Source organism: Sceloporus undulatus, chromosome 3, assembly GCF_019175285.1.
Source record: "Sceloporus undulatus isolate JIND9_A2432 ecotype Alabama chromosome 3, SceUnd_v1.1, whole genome shotgun sequence".
NCBI classification, from domain to species: domain Eukaryota; kingdom Metazoa; phylum Chordata; class Lepidosauria; order Squamata; family Phrynosomatidae; genus Sceloporus; species Sceloporus undulatus.
In genome coordinates this window covers 201,871,600-201,893,887 of record NC_056524.1, presented here as the reverse complement: position 1 = coordinate 201,893,887, position 22,288 = coordinate 201,871,600, and the positions used below count along the sequence as shown (strand labels likewise).

At 38.4% G+C, this 22,288-nt stretch overlaps 1 protein-coding gene across 14 annotated transcripts in view; it reads left to right on the top strand.

The window, feature by feature from the left end:
• The window catches only part of HABP2 (hyaluronan binding protein 2), a 46,029-nt gene that overhangs the window by 10,721 nt on the left and 13,020 nt on the right, over positions 1-22,288 (top strand). For 3 of the 14 annotated variants that reach the window (XM_042459110.1, XM_042459101.1, XM_042459104.1), the window contains exons 2-9: positions 818-857; positions 10,066-10,191; positions 11,754-11,867; positions 13,887-14,003; positions 14,424-14,543; positions 15,247-15,418; positions 17,685-17,779; positions 19,189-19,444. In XM_042459110.1, coding sequence (XP_042315044.1) covers positions 818-857; positions 10,066-10,191; positions 11,754-11,867; positions 13,887-14,003; positions 14,424-14,543; positions 15,247-15,418; positions 17,685-17,779; positions 19,189-19,444 — 1,040 coding nt within the window. The remainder of the gene's footprint in view (positions 1-817; positions 858-10,065; positions 10,192-11,753; positions 11,868-13,886; positions 14,004-14,423; positions 14,544-15,246; positions 15,419-17,684; positions 17,780-19,188; positions 19,445-22,288) is intronic. The other 11 variants (XM_042459102.1, XM_042459105.1, XM_042459103.1 and 8 more) reach the window with 10 other exon arrangements.

The window sequence follows — 22,288 nt, the reverse complement described above, 5'->3', positions numbered from 1 at the left end:
TTATTATTATTATTATTATTATTATTATTATTATTATTATTATTATTATTAACCTTTATTTATAAAGCGCTGTAAGTTTACAAAGCTTGAAGCTTTTTTGTAGCTATGTAGTAGCTTAAAATTTCTCACTATTCATGTTGATATGCTGAATTTATATGCTGGCCAAAAATCTAAAATAATATATTTTAAAGTGTCAAGAAACAGAAAGTGCACAAAATGATGATGATGACAATGACGACAATGATGATGATATTTATTTCTATCCAGCCTTTTTCCCAGTTCAGGACTCAAAGCAGCTTACAAGTTAAAATTCAAAAGATACAAAAGTTAAAACAAGATTAAACAATTTAAAAAAAATGTAAAACATGTATCATTCGACAAACACAATCACACATGTCAGCACAACAATTAGCAGGATCCAGTGCATTGTTTAGGTGAGATGGGCCTTATGTAGGAGATTATTGCACTGCTTTTTTTCCAATCTGGGCAGAGGCTGAGACCAGGCTGGGACCATGTGTTATCGCTCAGCTCCATACCCAGATAGGAACCATCCCATACCCAATCAGAACGTCTCCCATTACTTTGCTAAGAACGGAAAAGGAGCATTTTAAGCTACGTACTGGAGAAATCCCAATCTGGCTAGAGATGGTAACGATCTGGGCATGGAGCTATGTGATATAACATGGTCCCAGCCTGGATAATTTAAGATCGATTTTCAAAATGGAAATACTTCATTAAAAATAGCAACCCTAACAGCACTTTAATCTGACTTATCTTATTTAGCATTAATACAAGTCCATTTTTCCCCTTTATGCAGCTTTGTGGCATCCTGTCAACATGGTTTGATCAGCTAACTGGTAATCAATATTTCTTCTTCATAACAAGTATTTCATTATATGCACACTGTTTTTTAGGGAAGCTATACATTAACTGAAAAAGGTGAGCAAAACTAGTGTAATGACACATAAAAAATAAGTAGTGTAGGAAATTAAGACTGCAGCCTTGGGGAGTAACTCCCATTGACTTCAAAGGCAATTGCTTCTATGCTAAATTAAAATAAATAAAATAAAATTAGAAATTCTGCATATTTTCTAATGGCGATTTGATGAGACTAACAGAGAAGTGAACTGAAATATTTGTTACTTGTCATAAAAAGGATATCTTTAACTAACATCATCAAAATGTGTTTTTTTAATGAAAAGTTACCTTTTAATTCAAATCTCAGAATCTTTCGCTCAGCATGGTTACTAATCATGCTGCCTATGGGATACTGGGCATTATATTTCAAAAAAGTAACTTTTCTTTACTTTTGGTTTTTTAATATTTTATTATGCAGTATGTCAAAATATATACAAATGTTGGCTACCACTTGACTTGTAAATTAAGATTATGGAGATCCTGGAAATGCTTCTTTTATGGCAGGATATATCTTAAGATGATATAAGGCTTTGCTTTTTTGATTTGTCTATGATTTCATACTATGAATTTCTGTTTTTTGGGGGGGAGAAGGCTAAAAACTAAATGCATGAAGAAAATATGAAATGCCATAATTTTTTAGGTGTTATTGAATAATATTAGAAACTGTTTAGTGATCATTTTTATAACAAAAGATTTATAATAGAATTTCTTTATGGATACTTTTTTATTATGTCATTCTTTTTGGATTACTTGCATTACTTCTCTGCACTTTGTGCTCTCTGCTCTAGTCTATGCAGAAATGTATCAGCTATAAATCTTTAACTGTGCCTTCAAACTTTCCACTATGTTTTGGAACTACATTCACTTTAACTCTTCTTTTCTTCATTTTTTGTTGCAATTATGTACTAAATTGCAATGGTGTATATACAGAGGAGGGGGGATATTTTCAAATGTTTCCCTTAATACTGTGGGCCTTATAATGTATTTAAAATGTCAGCCAAGGGACACTCCTGTACTTCCTTCAAGGCCAAGTCAGCAAGGTCAGATAATAGGCTTCTGCAGAAAACTAATCTTGTCAAAGGAAGAGGAAAAATAATAGACATTGTGGAAAGAAGCACTGTATAGCAGAGAAAAAGCAAACATGGGGAAATGTTGGCTTTAACTACAAAAAAAGAAATACATTTGCACAGACTATAGAGAACAGAAACCTGAGGGAATGTACAGTATAGTGGAAACACTGACAAAACCAAATACTGGATACTGGAAATGACTTCACGGGATAATCTTGACTCAAAAATGAACAGACTGAATAAGAAAACTAATGTAAAAGTAGAACTGATGCCAAAGTGATTGTGGAGGAAAATGAAACTGCTGACATGGATATATAATTAACTAGCCCACAGCTTTATTAAAATGAACAAATCAATAAAATAGCAAGGGCAGGTGTGAAGGCTTGAAATTAACTTATAATACAGTCAGCCCTTCTTATACACTGATTTTTTATACACGGATTCAAGCATCCATGGTTTGAAAATATTTTTAAAAAGTATAAATTTCAAATATCAAATGTTGACTTTCCATTTTTTATAAGGACACCATTTTGCTATGTCATTATATTTAATGGGACTTGAGCATACATGGATTTTGTTATACAAGGGGGATCTTGGAACCAAACTCCAGAGTATAACAAGGGTCCACTGTAAGTACTGTTTGTGGGAGCCAATCTGGCTAGCAACAAACAATATTCATCTGCCACCCCAGCTCAGACCTAAGCTACTAAACTAGCTGTATGCACTGTGCTTGTTTAGATAAGAAGCTGAACAAAAGCTGTCAGTCTTTGCAGGGTGACATACGTTCACCAGCCCAGACAGTTCTCCCATCAATAGCAAGTGCCCAGCCCTGTAATATGTGCCCATCTCTTGACATTGTTAAGATCATGGACTCTTACCAAGAGGCTCACTCTGTGGTCCATTTCCAGTTGCATGTTGGGCCGCCTTCCAGGAATTGTGACAACCTATATTTACTATCAAATTGGATTGGAATAATTAAATTACAGTACCTGATACCCAAGTAATTTCTTGAAAGAAGAGAAAAAATGTGTCCACTCAGGAATATCATGAAAAGACTCCTTCCTGTGTCCCAAACACTACTACATTAGAGTGACTTTGGGCTTGGCTACATTGTGGATATACACTGAACTTGGCCTGATCTCAGTGCAATCTGTCCAGACAGCATACAGCCAAATCTGTTGAAAAGGTGCTGTTTTAAACTGCTAACCTGTTTTACGAGAAACTAGTATTTACTCCAGATCAGTTTTCTTGGCTGTCTGGACCCCTGGATCAGGTCCAATTAAGCCCAGTCCTGTTGAATAGACAGTAAACATGGCACAATCTGCCTTACCCTGTGCTGAGCAGGGTAGGTAAGGGATAGTCTTCTTTGATGATGCTTTCACTGCTCCCTCATAGGCGAGGCAGCCCTCTGAGGGAGCTTGCCCAACTCTGTCACTTCTGCTGAGGTTAGACTGAAGCACCCATTAATCAGCAAGACAGGGAAGAGTGACAGCATTGGCCAGGCTTTCACAAGAAGCCGCTAGGCTAGTGAAGTGGCAGCATCAGTGGGAACAAGGGGACAGGCCAGTGGGGTGATGTGGTGTTGGCCTGGCTGGCAAAATAACACAGTATTGCATGGTATTAGGTCTGGTGGTGCAATGGTGCAATAGCTAAATGCCTGTACTGCAGCCATTCACATTCAATATCATTGAATATCAAATGTGACTTCAATATCAGCCAGGGGCTCTGGATCAACTCAGCTTGGCATCAATCTGTAGGTCACTAAAATGAGTACCCTGCTTGTTGGGAGAAATTAGCTTATACTTTGTAAACCATTTTTGCCCCCCTCTGGACATACTCCATCTTGTCAATATTCCTCCTGAATTGTGGATACAGGTGTGGTCTGACCAAAGCAGAATAGAGTGGTACTATTACTTCCCTCAGTCTAGACACCAAACACCTATTGATGCAACCTATGATCATATTGGCTCAGTATAAATAATACTGGACTACTTGGATTACTGATCTCAATCTGTTTATCCGGGGAAACTGGATTATCAACTACCGAAGAAGACAAACCACTCCACAATTAAAGTTCTAGAGCATTGTTAAAACCTGAATGGTTCATACCTCATTGTAAGAGTTTAAAGACATAACATCAGCACTCTGTGCTTGGGTGGTTATTTCTTCTGGAACCAAGTAGAAAATAAATGAATGGATCAGAGAATATTGATCAGAAATTTGCTAATTGATTCACAGCTCTCAGCAACATACAAAAATGCAGATGAAAGTATAAGCAGTTTAAAAGGTCATCCAAACCTCAAAGCTAATTTCAGGCTTTTAAAGTCAATCTCTGCCTATCAACTATGGGGTAAAGAGAAGGGTCTTTTTGCACTACACAGAAGAAAGTTACGCTTTGAAAATACATGTAGGATGTCTCATTTAATTTTGTGTAATAGTCACATTCCTGTGACAAATGTCAGATCACTGCATCTTTAAGTGTGTTAAGATTTTTCAGCATTTACAGAGAATGAAGGCTCTGATTCCATAATATGTTAAAATAAGCCCATGTATCAGAATTTGTGTGTTAATTATGCACTTAGATTTTTTTTTTAAAAGGATGCTTTTACTTTACTAAACCGATGGTTGTTATGAATAATTGAAATGAAAGGAACAGAAGCATTTCTTATATAAAAGAAACAAGATCCACAAGGTTATTTAGTGCTAAGGAACTAAATAAAGAGATGCATTAGAAAAAATATATAAAGAAAGACTAAGTAATTTTTTACTGGTAACTATACAGATGGAATACATGCATCTGAAAGGAAATGAATGTCACCTTTTAGAACACTGAAAGATATATACACACACATACATATATATATACATATATGAGAGAAAAACTCCAGGCTTTTGAGGCAGCTCCCAGCTTAGCAATAGAATGCATACAAAAAGGAAAAAAAACAATATATTAAAGATGTAATTGTAAGCATGCTTACTAAAGAGCTACTACTTTAAAAACTCAGACAGACTTACTTCCAAGCAGAAATGCTTAAGAATGCACTGAATCAGCATGTATATGCTGAAGCTATATATAGAGTATTCCTCCTGTAAAAAAGGAAAAGGTAACTATCAGGAAAGATCAGTGTTTGTTTTATTTGCTTCTGTCTGAGATAAAATACTAGTTGGAGCCCATAACAATAACAACAACAGCAGCAGCAGCAATAAGACTCATATATACACTCATTTATAAATTTAGAAATGTTAGTAAAAAAATTGAGCCAAAAAACATGAGTTGACTTATCCATGGGTCAATGTAAGTACTGTTCTTTAAAATATATATATATTAAAGGCGCTATCCCAATATCTGAGTAGACCAGCAAAATGCAAGAGTTTAATGTGTCCCGGGAGAACCTAAAAGAAGCACTGACCCTCTTTAGGGCCCAAACAGCCAGGCCAAAATAAAGCTGCTTCGGGTCACTTTGGAGGTATGTTTAAATGATGCATGAGTCCTGAGAGGCTGGAAGCTGTGCCAAAGCCAGGCTCCAGTCCTAAGGACTGGAGCACAGATTTGGTGCACCTTTTGGACTCTTAAGATGCATGTGTCATTTAAACAGTATACCTCCAAAATGACCTTAAGCAGTTTTATTTTGGCCTGTCTATTCAGACCCTTTATTTTCTCCACTGTGACGCTGCTTCTGGCCTTTTTGAATGCTTGGTTGGAAAATGGTGGCATTTTGATTCAATCACTTAAGATGTTCCAGGAAGAAAGTTGGTAGTGATATGATAGAATAATCTGATCTATATGGTTACTACATTAATGGTTACCACACTAATGCCTAAAGAAGCCTTCATAGTATAAACAGTAGTCATATTTATATATAAAGACTTCACAAGTAAATCACAGATATCCTAGATTTACCAAATATTAGTAACAGATGAACCTGTTTTTTTTTTCTTGCCAGAAGTAACAAAATTCATGTTTTAATACTAAACACATGCACTGGCACAGTCTAAAGGATTGTGGAAGCTATATCATTCTTTTTGTTAAATGCTTCTGAGGTGGGCAAATTGGCTATATCCACACTGCAGAAACAATCCAGTTTTACACTGGGAATTGTAGTTTTGTGAGACATTTAGCCTTCTCTGTCAGAGAGCTTTGGTGACACAACAATCTACAATTCCCCAAATTCCATAACTTTGAGCCATGGCAGTTAATTTGGTATCAAACTGGATTATTTCTGCAGTGCAGATGCAGCCATACCCATTAAGGCTGAAATCCTATACATATTTGCTCTATAAGGTGAAGTTTGTTGTTGTGTGACTTGGAGTTAGTCCCAATTTATGACAATCCTAAGGCAAACCTATCATGGGGTTTTCTTGGCAAGATTTGTTCAGAGGGGGGTTGCCATTGCCTTCCCCTGAAGCTGAGCACATATCACTTGCCCAAGGTCAGCCAGTGGGTTTCATGGCTGAATCAGGAATCGAACCCTGGTCTCCAGAGTCATAACCCAATACTCAAACCGCAATCCCATGCTGACTCTATAAAATGAAGTGGATAGTGACAATTCTTGAACCCAGAGCATTTAACTAGGTAGCAACCAAATATCTGGTCAGCATTCAGACCAGCCAACCAGGCAGCATCTAGACCAGACAACCAACTTGATAGCAGTAATTCCTGCAACTCCAGAAATAAAACAAAATAAGTAGTACTTGGAGCAGAAGGCCTATAGTCTACTTGGGTTATGAGGGAAAGGAATTGGTGGTTAAGGAGTGGCACCAATAAAATAATGTAGCCAAGACATGAGATTGCTTCACTACAATTCATCTGCCCAGGAAGACAGTCTCCCTCTGCCTGCCTGCCTGCCTGCCTTCCTTCCTTCCTGCCTTCCTTTCTCCCCTCACTTTCTCTCTCTCTCTCCCTCCATCCCTCCCACCCACCCCTATTTTGAATGAAAGAGCTTTCCTACCTTAGATTTGTGAAATCCTCCTGGTTGACCCTTTTTATTAGAACATTTAATGATAATATCAAGGTGTGAATTCTAGATGTGGATCCAAATTAATCAGTTGCAACAACTTACTTCTGTTAAAAACAGCTAATTTAAATGGACTAAATATATTCACCTCTCTCTGATTCTTTAAGCTCTGTGGGTTGAAATCTCACTGATAATTAATGAACAAAAAGACCAAATGAAGCAGAAAGAAATGATCAAACACAAATGAACAAAGACCAACACACTAAAATAGAAGTTCTGACTGGTTTGTGCTATCATGTGGTTAGTTCACATGATGTCACTCCACATTTTATTAGGAACCAATAAAGGCAAGTTAGACAAAAAAAATCATCATCATTATCAAGGAGAAGTTCTCCAGTGGGGAAGAGACCATAAAGGTGGTCTCAAAGCATCCAAAATTGGATCTATTGTTCAGAAAAAGGAAAGGTCCTGTTTGTTTCATCAGTATGGTAGAATATCTGGATGACATGCAGATGTTAAAAGTACATGTGGAGCCAAAGGTATCCTTTACTCATACAAAGTTTAATAAATAAACAGAGGAAAATCTAACTTCTGCACACACACACAAAAAACCCTCCCACACAATGTCAGCTTGAAGTCTGAACTCCAGGCAAACACTCTCTTTGTTTTCCCTTTTTCCATTGTATCACATTAAACTTTATTTGCTCAGTGAAGACAATGGCCTTATCTTGGAATGAGATCCTTATTCCTCAGCCCGGCGTGCACTCCTGCAGCACTTTCATATTGCAAAGACTCAACTCTTGTGAAATAATGAGCGAAGAAAAGAAGTCTTGACTTGACATAACGATAAATGAGGTGAAACTTTTTTTTTTACCGTCAAGAAACCAGGGTTGGCGCATAGAAAAAAAAGAAGGTTCTATTTTAATATGAAATATAAAGCATCCATTGTACAAAAAAGTATATATATATATATATATATATATATATATATTCATCAGAAGCAAAGGAAGAACAAAGATAAAGGCTGCAACCGAATGAAACAGTTGAGAAAACTAAGATAATGTCGTTGATAATCAGTTCAAGGCAAAGCGTTATCCACCAGGCCATCGGCCCAGCCCTAGGGGAGAGCTTTTAAAAGTGTCCCTGTATGCATTTTCACTCTCCTCATTACCATACCTGCTCTTTGAAACTCACCAGTGGTTCCAACAAACTGCAGTGACACCTGCCGGAAAGAGCAGATGACCCGTCTTAATCAACTACTTCTGTGAAAAGTCTATGGAAAGAACTGCCATCCCATCTTCACTTTGCTGTTCTGAAAGCTATTTGTCAATGGGTATCCTGCGCGCCACGAACAAAGATCTGTTTCTGTGCATTGGAAATGTGGAACCATGATCAAAGTTAAGGAGAATCTCCCACTTGTTCCCTTTGTTCATGAATATGTCCCTTCTCTTACAAGGCGACTAAGACTAGAATAATTACCTCTACTTTATCCAGTACTAGTTTTAGTCTACTGATGTTGTTTCTGCAGTGCCCTGAATGGGACTGACATCTTAAAACAGTCTATACACTTTTAGCAGGGCGTTTCCCATGGGAAGAAGGCCATAAGCAAAGTTGCATGCACTTCACAATATTATGTGAACAGTTGGGAGCTATGAACATGGTAGTAAATAAGTGTCTTAGAGAAAGTATTCTAAACAATACAGATAAACAGAAGAAAACAGGATTAATTTTTGAAATACAGTCCTAAAGTTCAACTCCAATGTTTCCATTGACTATACTAGAATATAAACTACTCATTAAACTGGAACCTTGCGATTCAGACATGTGTTAGGCAGCCCAGAATATATACTGACACAAAGTAATAGGATAAGTGTAATTTTTAAGCCTAGATTTCAGAATGTCACAATTAAAATTATATAAAAATATTTTTAAAATTTATAATATTTTTAGGGGTGAGGCAAAATAAAATTGGTTTTAGCAGATCATGTCCTAAATTCTTATCAAAGTCTTTGTGTGTTGCACATGGGTATCCATGCTCACTTGTTCTCAGCTTCCAATGGAAGTTATCATATCAGTTCTAGACCATGAATATTTCATTATTAATTAGCCTTTGGGGATATTTCTTCTTAGCATGATAAATGATTCACTAGATCGGATAAATATTAGCACTCTACAGATAATTCAAACAAAATATTCAAAGAGAAAGTAGCATGGTAAAAGCGAGTGTATTGTAGCATAATTACAAGCATAATTGCAAGCATTAACCTGGAATTTCATTGCTTGCTATGGAATATAGTCAGACACTACTTCTGTGACACTATCTAAAGGAATATGAGTGGGACCTCTAATCTGGTAATCAGTACAATGGCTGTTGCTCACAAATAAGTAACTATAGTACCCCTTATCTGGAATTCTGAAATCCAAAATACTCCAAAATCCAAAATTGCCCACATGGATGGCAGAGATAGTGAAACATTTGCTTTTTCATGGTTCAGTTTATACTAATTTTGTTTCATGCACATATTGTTAAAATATTATGTATAAAATTATCTTTAGGCTGTGTGTATATGAAACATACATGAGTTTCATGTTAGATTTTAGTCCCATCTCCAACATATCTCATTATGTATACGCAAACATTTCAAATTCCAAAATAATCAAAATACCAAACACTTCTGGTCTCAAGCATTTTAAATAAAGGAAGCCTCAACCTGTATAGGATTGCGGCCTTAAAGCTACATTCTTGCTCAATGAGAAACTGATATCGTATAGACAGTATAGAACAACTAATTATTTCTCAGTTTATATCATCAGGTTATTATGAAGGTACACATAACTGAGAAAATAGTAATGATTTAATCTAATTCTTTTGAGATTATGGAAACAGATGATTTTATTTATTTATTTATTTATTTATTTATTTATTTTACCTTTACATCATGCCTTTCCTGCAAGGATCATGAAGTAGTGCAAATGTCATTCTCACAACATTCTTTTGAGGGAACTTAAGTGAAAAGGTAATAACTGGCCCGAGGTGTTTCCAATTCCTTTTCAGTTCTTATGGATCAGAAATATTTACTGTACAATAATATCTTATAATGGTATCTTATCTTTCATGAAAGGTTCGTCAATAGACTCAGCTGATGATTATTACTATGAATACAGTACTGAAAATGTGCAGACAGAAAGGACTGATTCTGGACTTAGCTTGTATCCTGACTGGTTTCATGAACACTTGAATTATGATGGTATTTTTTGGTCATACTTTTTGGTGGGCAACGGGAAAATCAAACATGGAAGGATACGGGGAAATGGGTCAAGAACTATTTCCAAAGCTAGAGTGCTTTCTGTCCTGTTTCCGTTTGCCATCAACACTATGAAGATTTTCACACCAGCACTTACAATGGGGTAAGCGCTGATAAAATGTTGGTAAAACGTCAGGGAAACACATGTGTGTGAATGCCTGACATGCTTCTGAAACACCAGGGAATCATCCCCTCACCTCTAGCATCCTTGGATCATTCCAACGGAAACTTTGCATTCATAGGAAATTGCTTCTCTGCAAACGAAGAAGTGTGTCAGGCTTTACACATGTACACCTCCCTGATGTTTTACTGGCGTTTTATTAGCACTTACCCCACGGTAAGTACTGATGTGAAAAACTTTTATGTCTACTGGCATCCTCATAGTCTACTGCCAGTTTGGGGAGATAATTACATGAAGCCTGTTCTTACTCTCCATATGAGTAGACCCATTGAATCAATGCCCTTTATCTTCATATTGCCTCAGCTTTCAGCAATTGAATCAGTGGTTCCACTTTAGTAGTTACTAAACAATTGGAGTCAGGCCATTGCATTCATTTGTTAAAGAACCTGAACTTCATTTGTATGCGGAACCAGTTCTGGATGTGGAGTTTCTTTGAAGTTGTTGCTGGGGAACAATCCTTGTTTTTTATTAAACAGTTTCATTCATTTCAACTTTCATTCTGTTTAAGGGTCCCTCCTCTCCTTGGAAATGATGTTTAGGATTAGGATTTTAAACATCTTTTTCTTACATAATCTGAAAATGTAGAAAACTGTTATGCCTTCTAAAATATTTCAGATGTTTTTCAGAGATTATATGGGGCTCAGTCTAGAAATATGGGTACTCATGAAGCAGGGGATGCAACAGTAAGAGGCTGATAAAGCTATTATCCACATCTGGATTTAATACCAAGTAGCCATGTATAGCTAAGGGAAATATGAATAGCACAATCCACTGTGTGATCAATGTTGAATCCACTAAATTTAGTTTTGAGTGAGTGGAAAAGCTGTTTTTGTCAGGTAAAACTAAGGGAAACTCATCTTTTAGTTAGACTCCATCCCTCATTTTCCAGCCATCAAGCTAGCTATGGCTTATAGGAGCTGCAATTGGATGATACCTTGTGGTCCATACAGTGGTGCCTCGGGATACGAAATTAATTCGTTCCGCCATTCCTTTCGTAACCCGAAAATTTCGTAACCCGAAATACTCCGTTAGCACTGGAAAGCCTATAGCAGCATTTGAATTTCGCGCCGAAATGAATTTCGTAACCCGAAAAATATTTCGTAACCCGAAACAGTTTTTGCCAATCCGACTTTTTCGTATCCCGGAAATTTCGTAACGCGATCATTTCGTATCCCGAGGCACCACTGTATAGGCAAAGATAATTGGATTTGGGTGACAGACTTTAATTTGCCACAGCACATATGCAACAGACTATTTCTAAAATAAACTTCTGATTATAAAAAGCATTTCCTTCTAATAATAAAAGAAAATTATCTCTCTGTATTAGTAAATCCTTGTCAGACTAGGCCGTGCCAGAATAATGGGATTTGTGAAAGGAACAGAAATAGCTATACATGTCACTGTCCTAAACCATATGCAGGATCGAAATGTGAAAAGGGTAAGTGGTATTTTCATAGTGTTTTTTCTGTTACATAAATCTGAGTTGTATCTTGTCCTTTACTAACAGGTTCCCTTTAATTATTTTTTTTTTTTTACAGTCACATATACACAGCTGTTTAGATTTTAGCAGAATGTAGTAAGTTTTAAGATTAGAAAATTAGTCATTATATTTGAATTTAATAAATTAATGTGAGTGTTCTTGCAAAGTCAGAATTTCATATTCCTAGATTTTTTTTTAATCATTCTATAGTCATGGTCACAACTATAGAGTCCTCCACTAGCAATTCGCAGAAAAAGAAATCTCTAGAGACCCTATACACATTTCCCCCTGAACTCTTCTCTTTCAGAAATTAATATTGACAGTACTAAAAGTATACCAGGATTCATAGTCTTTGCCTTATATCAGTTTAATGTTTCCAGTACATACTACATGAAGTCAACCCTGAATACTACCAGTACTACTTCCAGTACATACTACATGAAGTCAAACCTGAATTGAGCATACAACTATAATATGTACCACACTTCATGACATGGACTTATCAGTTACACAAAATGTTTCTATACCCATGTCAGATATTTTTCTGACATCATTATAGAATCATTCCATAGTCTGGAAGAACTACATGACAAATCTTACTACACAATAGAGCAGAAATATAAAGACACCTGACTATTTCAAGCAGTCCTCATGGGTTAAAGGTAACATAAAGGTAACTTAGAGGGTGTGCAGACCACTCCTAAAGGGCAGCCTGCAGCACAGCTGTGCCAGATCGGGGCAGTGGCAACTGCACACCATGGCCCTGATCTGGCCTTTCCAGGATGCAAAAGGAGCCACAAAAAGTGACTCCTTTTTGCGCCCTGGAAAGGGTGTGATAGCTGCAGTGGCATGGCTTTAATGTGTTCCTTTGGCACTGCATCCTGTGGACGCAGCACCAGAGGAGCGCCGTGACACCATGCACTATGTGGAGTGGCACGTGGCATCACATTACCCTGGGGCGGAGTTGGGAAGTGCATCATGTACTGCCATGGTTACATCCTATGGAATTCAATGATTTGTAGTTTGGTGGTACTTCATTATTATCAATGATTTTATTGTACTAGACAAAGGCCATAACAAAGACATTTAAAATATACATAGTATATGAAATCTAAAAAATTAAGCAAAATGATATTACATACAGTAACAAATATTACTACAGAAAACAGTATAAGAAGAGATCAAAAATTCAAAATACAGGCGAATTTCTAAAGCAACAAAAGTAAAAGAAAATTAATATTTTGAGTCTCCAAGACAATTTGTGGAGAATTTTAGAGAATATAAGATTAATCCAAATTATGATCAACTCAGGAAGATAAACTTTAGATAAATTTTCAATGCTCATATGTAACAGGCCAGTGAGGAAATTAGGTGGAATAAAAAATGCTGAGAAAGAACATGTTCCAGGAATTCCAACTACTTTGTGGGTTCTTTGGTGATTAATTTAGAATTCCTGTTAGAGAGGTCTAATGCTGTGGTTCATAATAAGAGACTATAGTCCAGATTTCCAGAGAGTGCAGCCAGAACAATTAATGTGGAATAAAACTGTTATAACTTTCTAGCATAGATGTGATCTAATTCTAAGGAACTGGCTAATGTATGCTTAGAACTGACAGCATGAAACTTTTTTTCAAGCTACACTATTTAAACTAATATGTAATTTTATAGTTATAATGTATTGTGGCTTGTTAGACATTTTAACCTGCTTTCCAGTCAGATGCCTTTCATTCCAAGCTTGGGAGAAAGGTGAGATGAAAATAAAATAAAATAAGATGAGATAAAATAAAATATCAAATTCTAGTGTATGAATTTGCTCTTAGTCTGTGATTACCATGGGCTAGATCTATATTGTTGAAATGCTGAAATACATAATAATAATAATAATAATAATAATAATAATAATAATAATAGCAAAAAACATAATAAAATTAAGCCCAAATAAACTTAGTTTTGTTGTTGCATTTACCTGTATCATAGTGAAAAACACATGTGAAAGAATAAAATGCCATAGAGGAGACTGCCTTGTAAGCTTAAGAGCTCCTTATTATCGATGCAGTTGCCGACATCCCTACAAAGAACCATTCTGTGACAAAGGTAAGTGCCCAACTGAAAAGAATTGCTATGTTATCAGACACTGGCCATCAGTTCCTAAGACAACTTCTGTTAATGCTGTCCTATTTTTCTGTTCTAAGAATGTATCAGCCTCTTTGTTCTGCCTTAACCTGTTCTGCTTATAATTTTTTTTAAAAATATTCCTTAAATCTGGCTCTTTCTTTCTCCCTACAGCTTGGGTAGACTTACATGTGTTATACCAATAGGCAGGGAGAACTTAAAGTGACTTTTTCAAAGCCAGCCAGTGAGATTCAGGGCTGATCAGGCATTTGGCCATTCCTTAGCACATGTTGTATCTTTACCTTTTAAGTATCTCTTACTGATTAACTCTTTGTATCATTCATGCATGCTATAATATCCCTTATATGCCCTATTTTGTTTTATTTTTATAACCTCTAACAGCACAATCAGCTTGCCAACCAAATCCTTGCAAAAATGGAGGCACCTGTCAGAGGCATCGAATAAGATCCAAGTTCAGTTGCGAGTGCCCTGATTCATTCAAAGGAAGGTTTTGTGAAATAGGTAAGGAAATGAGCTGTATCTTTAAGTGTGTGGTGGGTGGGAGATGGAAGGAGAAAGGGACTGATTCATGCTTTCCCACTGCTAGCAATTTGCCAAGAAAAAGTGGGATATGTGAGTGTCTCTTAGTACTTATGTCACAAAGGCAGAATTTTGTAAAAGTATCTAGTTTTGGGAGCTCCTAAATATTCTAAAGGAACCTGATTCCATCTGCTTTTGGAAGCTAAACAGGGTCAGCCCTGGCTAGCAATTGAATGGCAATCCACCAAATGAATACCAGGGGCTGGGCTGAAGGCTGTATTTGAGAGAAAGGAACTGGTAAACTGCCTGAGTATTCCCTGCCTAAGAAAACCCTATGAAATTTGTGGGGTTGCCATACATCAGCAAGCAACTTGAAGACCCATACAAACATGTAGCTTTGGCCACATCTTTGTTGCCACTGACATGCAAGGTTAATGTAGGGTTTATTACAGCAATTCTTAATGCTAAAAGTCATAATAATTCTCAGCAATGCATTGGGTGAAAATAAAGTAGGAAGAGTGGAAGATTTTTGAGAGTTTTTTTGTTGTGCAAATTTGGGCAGGATACAGTTCTTTGTGAGAAAATTCATGACGAAATTCCTTTTTCTCTCTCATGTGAGAGACATAAGAAAAGACTACCAAAACTAAAATTCTGAAAGGAAGATAAATTGGTTAATTTGTTGTAGGACCTGAAGACTGTTTTGAAGAAAATGGGTTCACATACAGAGGAAATGTTAGTCAAACAGTGCTCCAGAAAACGTGCCTTCACTGGAATTCTCACCTTCTCTTGGATAGTAATTATAATGCATTTATGGAAGATGCTGACTATCATGACCTTGGTGACCATAACTTCTGCAGGTAATCTGGTGATCATGTGTCTCCTCTCCCACCTTTCATGAATAACACCAGACTGCCATTCATACAAACATTTCTCTCTTCTCACATCATTACTCTCATTAGGAGGTGATCATTGCAAAAATCTTGTTTATTGTCAATACTAATAAGGGTGATGCTCTTAAATGTTACTTCTTTTTGGCATAAACTGACAATATACTGTAATGGATGTGCCAGTGACCTTTGGTTAAAAAAAATGGTCACCTACAATATCATTTAAAATGGCATAGAGCCAGCATGGTATAGTGGTTTAAACATTGGACTAGGATTTTGGGAAAGCAAAATCCAGGTTCAGCCATGAAAACCCACTGGATATCCTGGGCAACTCACACGCTCTCATCCTCAGAATAAGGCAAAGGCAACCCCCTCTGAACAAATCTTGCCAAAAACAAAGCCTGTGACAAGGCACCTTAGGGTCACCTGTTATCAAGTCTGGGATTTTATAAAAATACTCACACAAATCCCTAAACCAAAATGCATCTGTGGAGGTAATCAGGTGCCCCTTCTTCCCTAGCATTGCTTGATCATAGAGGCCTTTAAGCAAGTCCTGCATCTATAGTGTGAAGGTATGCCTCCTTATGACCCTAATGGAAAGGCATTATGGGAGATGCCCCTCGGCTGCCATTATTTGAAAGCAGAGAAACCACGTAGGAAGCAAGCCTTAGTTAAGAGTTGCAAACAGGAAGATTCCTTCACACCTATGAGACAGATTTATGACTGGGATATGTTTCACAGATACAAGCCATTCCGGTATCAATAGTTTTCCAATGGCAGAGGATGCCTATGGATCAAGTGATGTGTAAATTTGGTTTTGCTTTAATGTAGGACAACAACCTCCGCTGAATACGTGACTAGGAACCTATTTAAGGTTCAGTTTTTCTTTTGTTATGGGTTCCATGTTGGCGGCAGGCAGGCACTCTGTCAGTCTGCTTCTCCTGGCGTAGTTTCACACACACCTTTCCCTATTTCCCTTCATTGTGTTGCTGCATCAACCTTGATTCCAAGGAAACCATCTCAGGCGAGTATCTACCATTAGAAGGCCTAATGGTCTCTGCCCACTTTTCCTTCCTTTTCTTCTATTAGCCTTGAGTAATTGCATGAGTGAATATGTGTGTGTGTCCCCCTGTGCATCAATAAACTAGCTTAAAATTCAAAGACTTTGCTTTTGTGTCAGTTCCTGGAAGCTCTGGTCCGTTTGTATACAGGCTGGGATCCGGTCCCAAAAACGGATTTGTAAGGAACCCGATATTAGTGTGTTGAGCTAATTAATATTCCCCAAAATTTGAGCAATCATCCTTACACACCATAAATTGGAAACTACTTGAAGGTACACAGCAACAATTATTCAGTGGAGGCTGGTGGTTTTGGTGTCAGTGATAGAGTGAATCTGCCCCAGATTTAAGTCTGAACTTGAAAAGCGCTATTGACTAGCTGAACACTATTTCTAGATACACTTAGCACTAAAGGCAGGATACAGACCGCCCCTTTCCCCGATGGATTGGGGCCTCAGCTGCCACAGCGGCAGCCCTGGAGGCCCCGATCCGCCGCTTTTCCTGGCCTCAGGGAAGCGGCAAAACGCCACTTCCCCATGGCCTGGAAAGGGGTGTTCTTGAGGCTTCATGTCCCAAGGACACCCCGACAGCGGCGGGGAAAGGGAGAAAAGGGCCACTCGGCCCCTTTCTCTCTGTATCGCTGGTGCAGCCGTTTATAGGCCGCGCCAGCCATGCACGCGGCGATATAGCTCCAAAACGGAGCTCCTTCTGGTGCTGCTGAAAGGGTGCCACAAGCGCCCTGCAGTGGCGCCAAGATGTAAGAGCCGTGCTGTGCCATTTGTATGCAGCGTGGCCTTTGCGTCAAAATGGCGGCATCCATGTAGACAGGGCGCCGCCATTTTGACATCCTGGTGACATACTAGGGTTGCGGGGCATATATAAGCAACGCCCCGAGGCAACCCTAGTATGTCACCAGGACATACTTAAAGGCCCATCTGGACAGGGCCATTGATAGCTTCTTTAAAGTCTGGATTAAAACCTTGAGCAATTCACTGCCACACTGACCTCAGAGTCAGCAACCTCCTCAGCAATTATTGGTTGAGGAAGGGTCTCCTGTGGTTCTGTTTTAGTCTGAACATTCTTCAGTTGTGTTTTCTTTCAGTTCTTCACTTAGTAACTTCTTTTCTTCAATCGTTACACTTTTGTGACTGGTGCATTGGGAAACCTGCCTCCTCCAGGAATCCAGATGGCGATGAAAAGCCTTGGTGCTTTGTCACTGTGAATAACAAATTGAAATGGGACTTCTGTGATATCTCCCTATGCCCAGAATCAGGTAGAGTGGATGTGACACATGTTACAGCTGAAAAATGTAACAGTTATTCAGATCAGCAGTTGTGGATGCGGTGCCATCTACCGACCACTAGAATGCAGCCCACAAAACTGTAGTAACTCTACTAGCATTTTTTAAATAGTGTTATTGAAGCATAGCCCAAGAGTTTAGTGTTACTGTAGAATCTATTATTTGTAAAGCACTTAGAAGTGTGCCAAATAAATAACAGGTCTTGGGATATCTATTGTCAAGAGACATGAGAGAGAATGAAATATGAAACAGTACAGCAGCAAACAAACCATTCACAGAAGGATGGAATAACATTCTACATGAGTCTTTCAGGGATTATACTCGTGCACCGAGAGAACTAGCTTTGATGTTGTAAAGTTCAATTTCTGTTGGGACCTATTTCAGAATTGAAAGATATCCTTAGGATCATAGAAAGAAGGAATTGGTTCCATTTGAGCTTTCATCACCTGGATACCAGAATATGGTCATGTTTCCTGTAGTTTCTTCCTTCAGTTTTGCTGTTGTCATATCAAAGCCCTATAGCAGGACTAAATGGTGTAAAACCAAAGTCACACTTGAACAAGGCTGCTAGCACAGTGGAAATTTCATCTCCTTCCCTTGCCTCCTGATCTCCTACAGTTCTCTGTGTTACATGAACGCTCCCTCTTTCCAAGCCCTCCAGAGGAGATGGCAGAGGGGAAGCTCCCAAGGAGATTACACTGGGAATGGGGAATTCGCTCCTCTCCTCCCGCAAGCATTGACAGGAGATCTGAATAGAGCCACCCCTTGTGATTTGGGCCAATGATCTCTTAAGATTTTTTTTTTTAAAAAAAAATTAAATAGCTTTTCTGGATAATCATCTTTCCCATTGATGTTTCAAGTTCATGTTTTATATTTATATTTCAAGTGGGTTGTTTGTTTCACAGCATTGTTCAAAGCATGGCTTAATTATCTCTTAGGCAGTTCAGATGCTTTATCTAACTTATCTTTCCAAACTCACCCAATAAACAAATCTGGAAATCAAGGAGGAACAGATGGGATTAGGAAGGAACTACTAATGGATAGGGAGCCAGTGTGATGTAGTGGTTTGGATGTTGGGTTAGGACACTGGGAGACCAGGGTTCAAATCCCCCTCAGCCATGAAATCCACTGGGCAACCATGGCCAAGTCACACTCTTTCAGCCTCAGAGAAAGGCAAGTGCAAACCCCCTCTGAAAAAATTCAGCCTAGAAAGCCAAATGATAGATTCACTTTAAGGTCACCATAAGTAAGAAGGGCTTAAAGACACACAACAAACTAATGAGTTCTTGGCTTATGTATGTGTAAATGGGGTGAGATACTGTATAAGGTCTGAGAATGCCATTATAACATTTTCAGATCTTTTTATCACCTTTGTATTCCAGCAGAGTTCCCTAAGAATGCAGTCATGTCTTCAAGGAATCCTACAGTGCATAATATACCCAGAACATGTGGAAAACCAGAGACAGGAGGTCCATTAAAGAGAATCTATGGTGGTTCCAAGACAACATCTGGCAAGCATCCATGGCAAGCTTCTCTTCAGAGGAAATTTTCACTAAACCCTTTTTGGCAAAAGGGACACTTCTGTGGAGGAACACTGATAGAGCCATGCTGGGTTCTGACTGCTGCACATTGTATTCTGTAAGCATACACACTATTGACTAGTGATTTGTTTTCCAATGGTACGTTATAATAAGAAAAAAATAACTTGCACAAGCCACCAATATCTGAAATGATTAAATGATTCATTTTTTAACCCACAAATGAAAATGTGTACATTCTTTATGGATTTCAATTATGCAGACAAGTTCCCTCTAGGCAGGCGCTTCACCCTAAACAGACACTGCTATAACTGCAGTGCTTGAGAAACCAACCTGACTTTGAGCCTATTGGCTCATCAAGAGATCCAAGATTCAAAATTCATGCAAAAGCAAACCAATATCATCCTGGAACAGTGGAAATGTATGGAAATAGTTACAACCACTTTATAAAATACTTAGAAATATATAATATTTGTATTGTTGTTTAGTGCCTTCAAGTCATTTCCAACTTATGGTCCCCACAATTTTTCTGGGCAAGACTTGTTCAGAGAGGATTTGCATTTGCCTTTCTCTGAAGCTAAGAGAGTGGACCTTGCCTAAGGCCACACAGTGGGTTTTCATAGCTGAGTAGGAATCTGAACTCCTGGTCTCCACAGTCATAGTCCAACACTGAAATCATTACACCACACTGGCTCCCTAATGTATGTGCGTGTGTGCGTGTATACTGCATTCCCAGGGTGGGTCTTGTTCTGTTTATCCAATAATTTTACCCACCACTGATTTTCCATGATAAATGATTCGTATGTCTCAGTGCATAAAAATGATGATTCAGTATGCCTTGTTATGCGGGGCCAGTTCAACCATAAGGCCAAGTGAGTGTTATTCTTAAATGTCAGATGCCTGGAAAAGAGAAGTGGAAGTTGGTGGAAAGACAGGGCTGTGTTTATTTTACAACCTACACTGTGCCCTCTAAACTAGCTTGCTGATCCTAAGGGGCATGGAGAATGCTGTTTCATTGCCGGTGTGGAAAGTATGATTCTGCTGCCAGCTCAGTCAGTTTTTAGAAGCCACCATATTGTCCTTCCTCTTAGTGGCAAAATTTCTAGGGCCACCTTGATATGTCTTGTATTTTTAACTTGTTAGCCGCCCCGATTGTTCTCAGAGGGGCGGGATACAAATAAATTTTATTTATTTATTTATTTATTATATTGTATTGTTTTATAGTTTAGGAATATTCAGATTGTATGCTCTTAATGCTATGTGCTTGTGGTAATTATAAGTGAAGCAGATAGCTTGTTTGGCATCTTACAGATTGGTCTAAAGAAACATATGTTTCTGTTACAGACTGCCAAAATAAAGCTGCTTCGGGTCTCTTTGGAGGTATGCTATTTAAATGATGCATGGGTCCTAAGAGTCCAGAGGTCGTGCCAAAGCCACATTCCATTCCTAAGCACTGGAGTGCAGCTTTGGTGCAGCTTCCGGATTCTTAGGATGCATGCATCATTTAAACAGCATACCGCCAAAGAGACCCGAAGCAGCTTTATTTTGGCAGTCTGTAACAGGCCATGATCTCTCAGTATAAATCCTTAGGGTTGCCACTTGTTTCACATCCAAGCCAACTTGTTCCATTCTTTTGTACCAATTTCTTGCATCTTCAACAGGGCTCTTCCAAAGCTGGCTTCCACTATAGCCATCATGATATTTAGTGGCCTCAGTGTTGGGACTAGGAATCTGGGAGACTGGAATTCAAATCCCTGCTCAGCCACTGAAACACACCAAGTGACCTTGAGCAAGCCATACTCTCTCAGCTGAAATGGAAGGCAATGACAAATCTCTGAAGAAATTTTGCCAAGAAAATCCAATGATAACCTTAAATTGAACTCATAGATAAGAAACAACAGGTAGATAACAACAGCAATGGTTTGCTGACACAAAGTGCATCTCTGCTGCAGGTTAATTAAGGCACTTTAACACCACTTTAACTGCCATGGCTCAATGCTATAGGATTCTGGGATCTGTAGTTTTGTAAGACATTTGGTCTGCTCTCACAGAGAGGTCTGGTGCCCAACAAACTACAAATCCCAGTATTCCATAGGATGGAACCATGATAGTTAAAGCAGTATCAAACCACATTAATTATGTAGCATAGCAGTTCCCATGATCCTGTAGTTTGATAGGCAAATTTCCCTCTATATTTCAAAAGTGACATTTCATTGATATGCTGGGGCACTATAGCAGTGTAAGTCTAAAAATATTTTTTAAAAATAGAGAAAGGAGTAAAAGAAGAGATGTTTTTGTACCTATATGAACTTTATCGCACCCATTTTTTTCAGCGTTAAGGGTACGGGAAGAGGACGCTCGTGTGCACACGCGACCACCCAGAAATTGATTTTACCGCATGTCAAAGCATCCCCCAAAAGGCCCCATTTCATTCCATTGCCCCAACCTGTCCTCCTTCAGTGCTGAGGCACATGAAATGTTCTGGTCAGAAGTCTTCCGACTGAGCAAAATGGCACCCATCAGCACTGAAGGAGGACGGCTTGGCACAACGAAACAGAACGGGGCCTTTTGGGGGACGCTTTGACGTGTGGTAAAATCTGTTTCTGGTTGGCCATGCATGCACATGAGTGTCCTCTTCCCATACCCTTAACACTGAAAAGAAAACGGGTGCAATAAAGTCCTATGTCTTAGAGTTAAAAATAAACCTACCGGTGAACAGGAATAAAATGTTAAAGCTGGTAGTGGAAATTGCCAAGTCTCAGACAATAGAGATGTTGTTTCAATATTTTAAAAGAACTACAGAAACAAATACTACAAGCCTCTGACACATTTGCACTATGTGAAAGTGTCCCACAAAATAGGAATGTTTTCATGACAGCCAGTTCCAGTAGAGGTGTTGAACTATGCAACCTTATCACCTCTTGCTTCTATAATTTTCACCAGC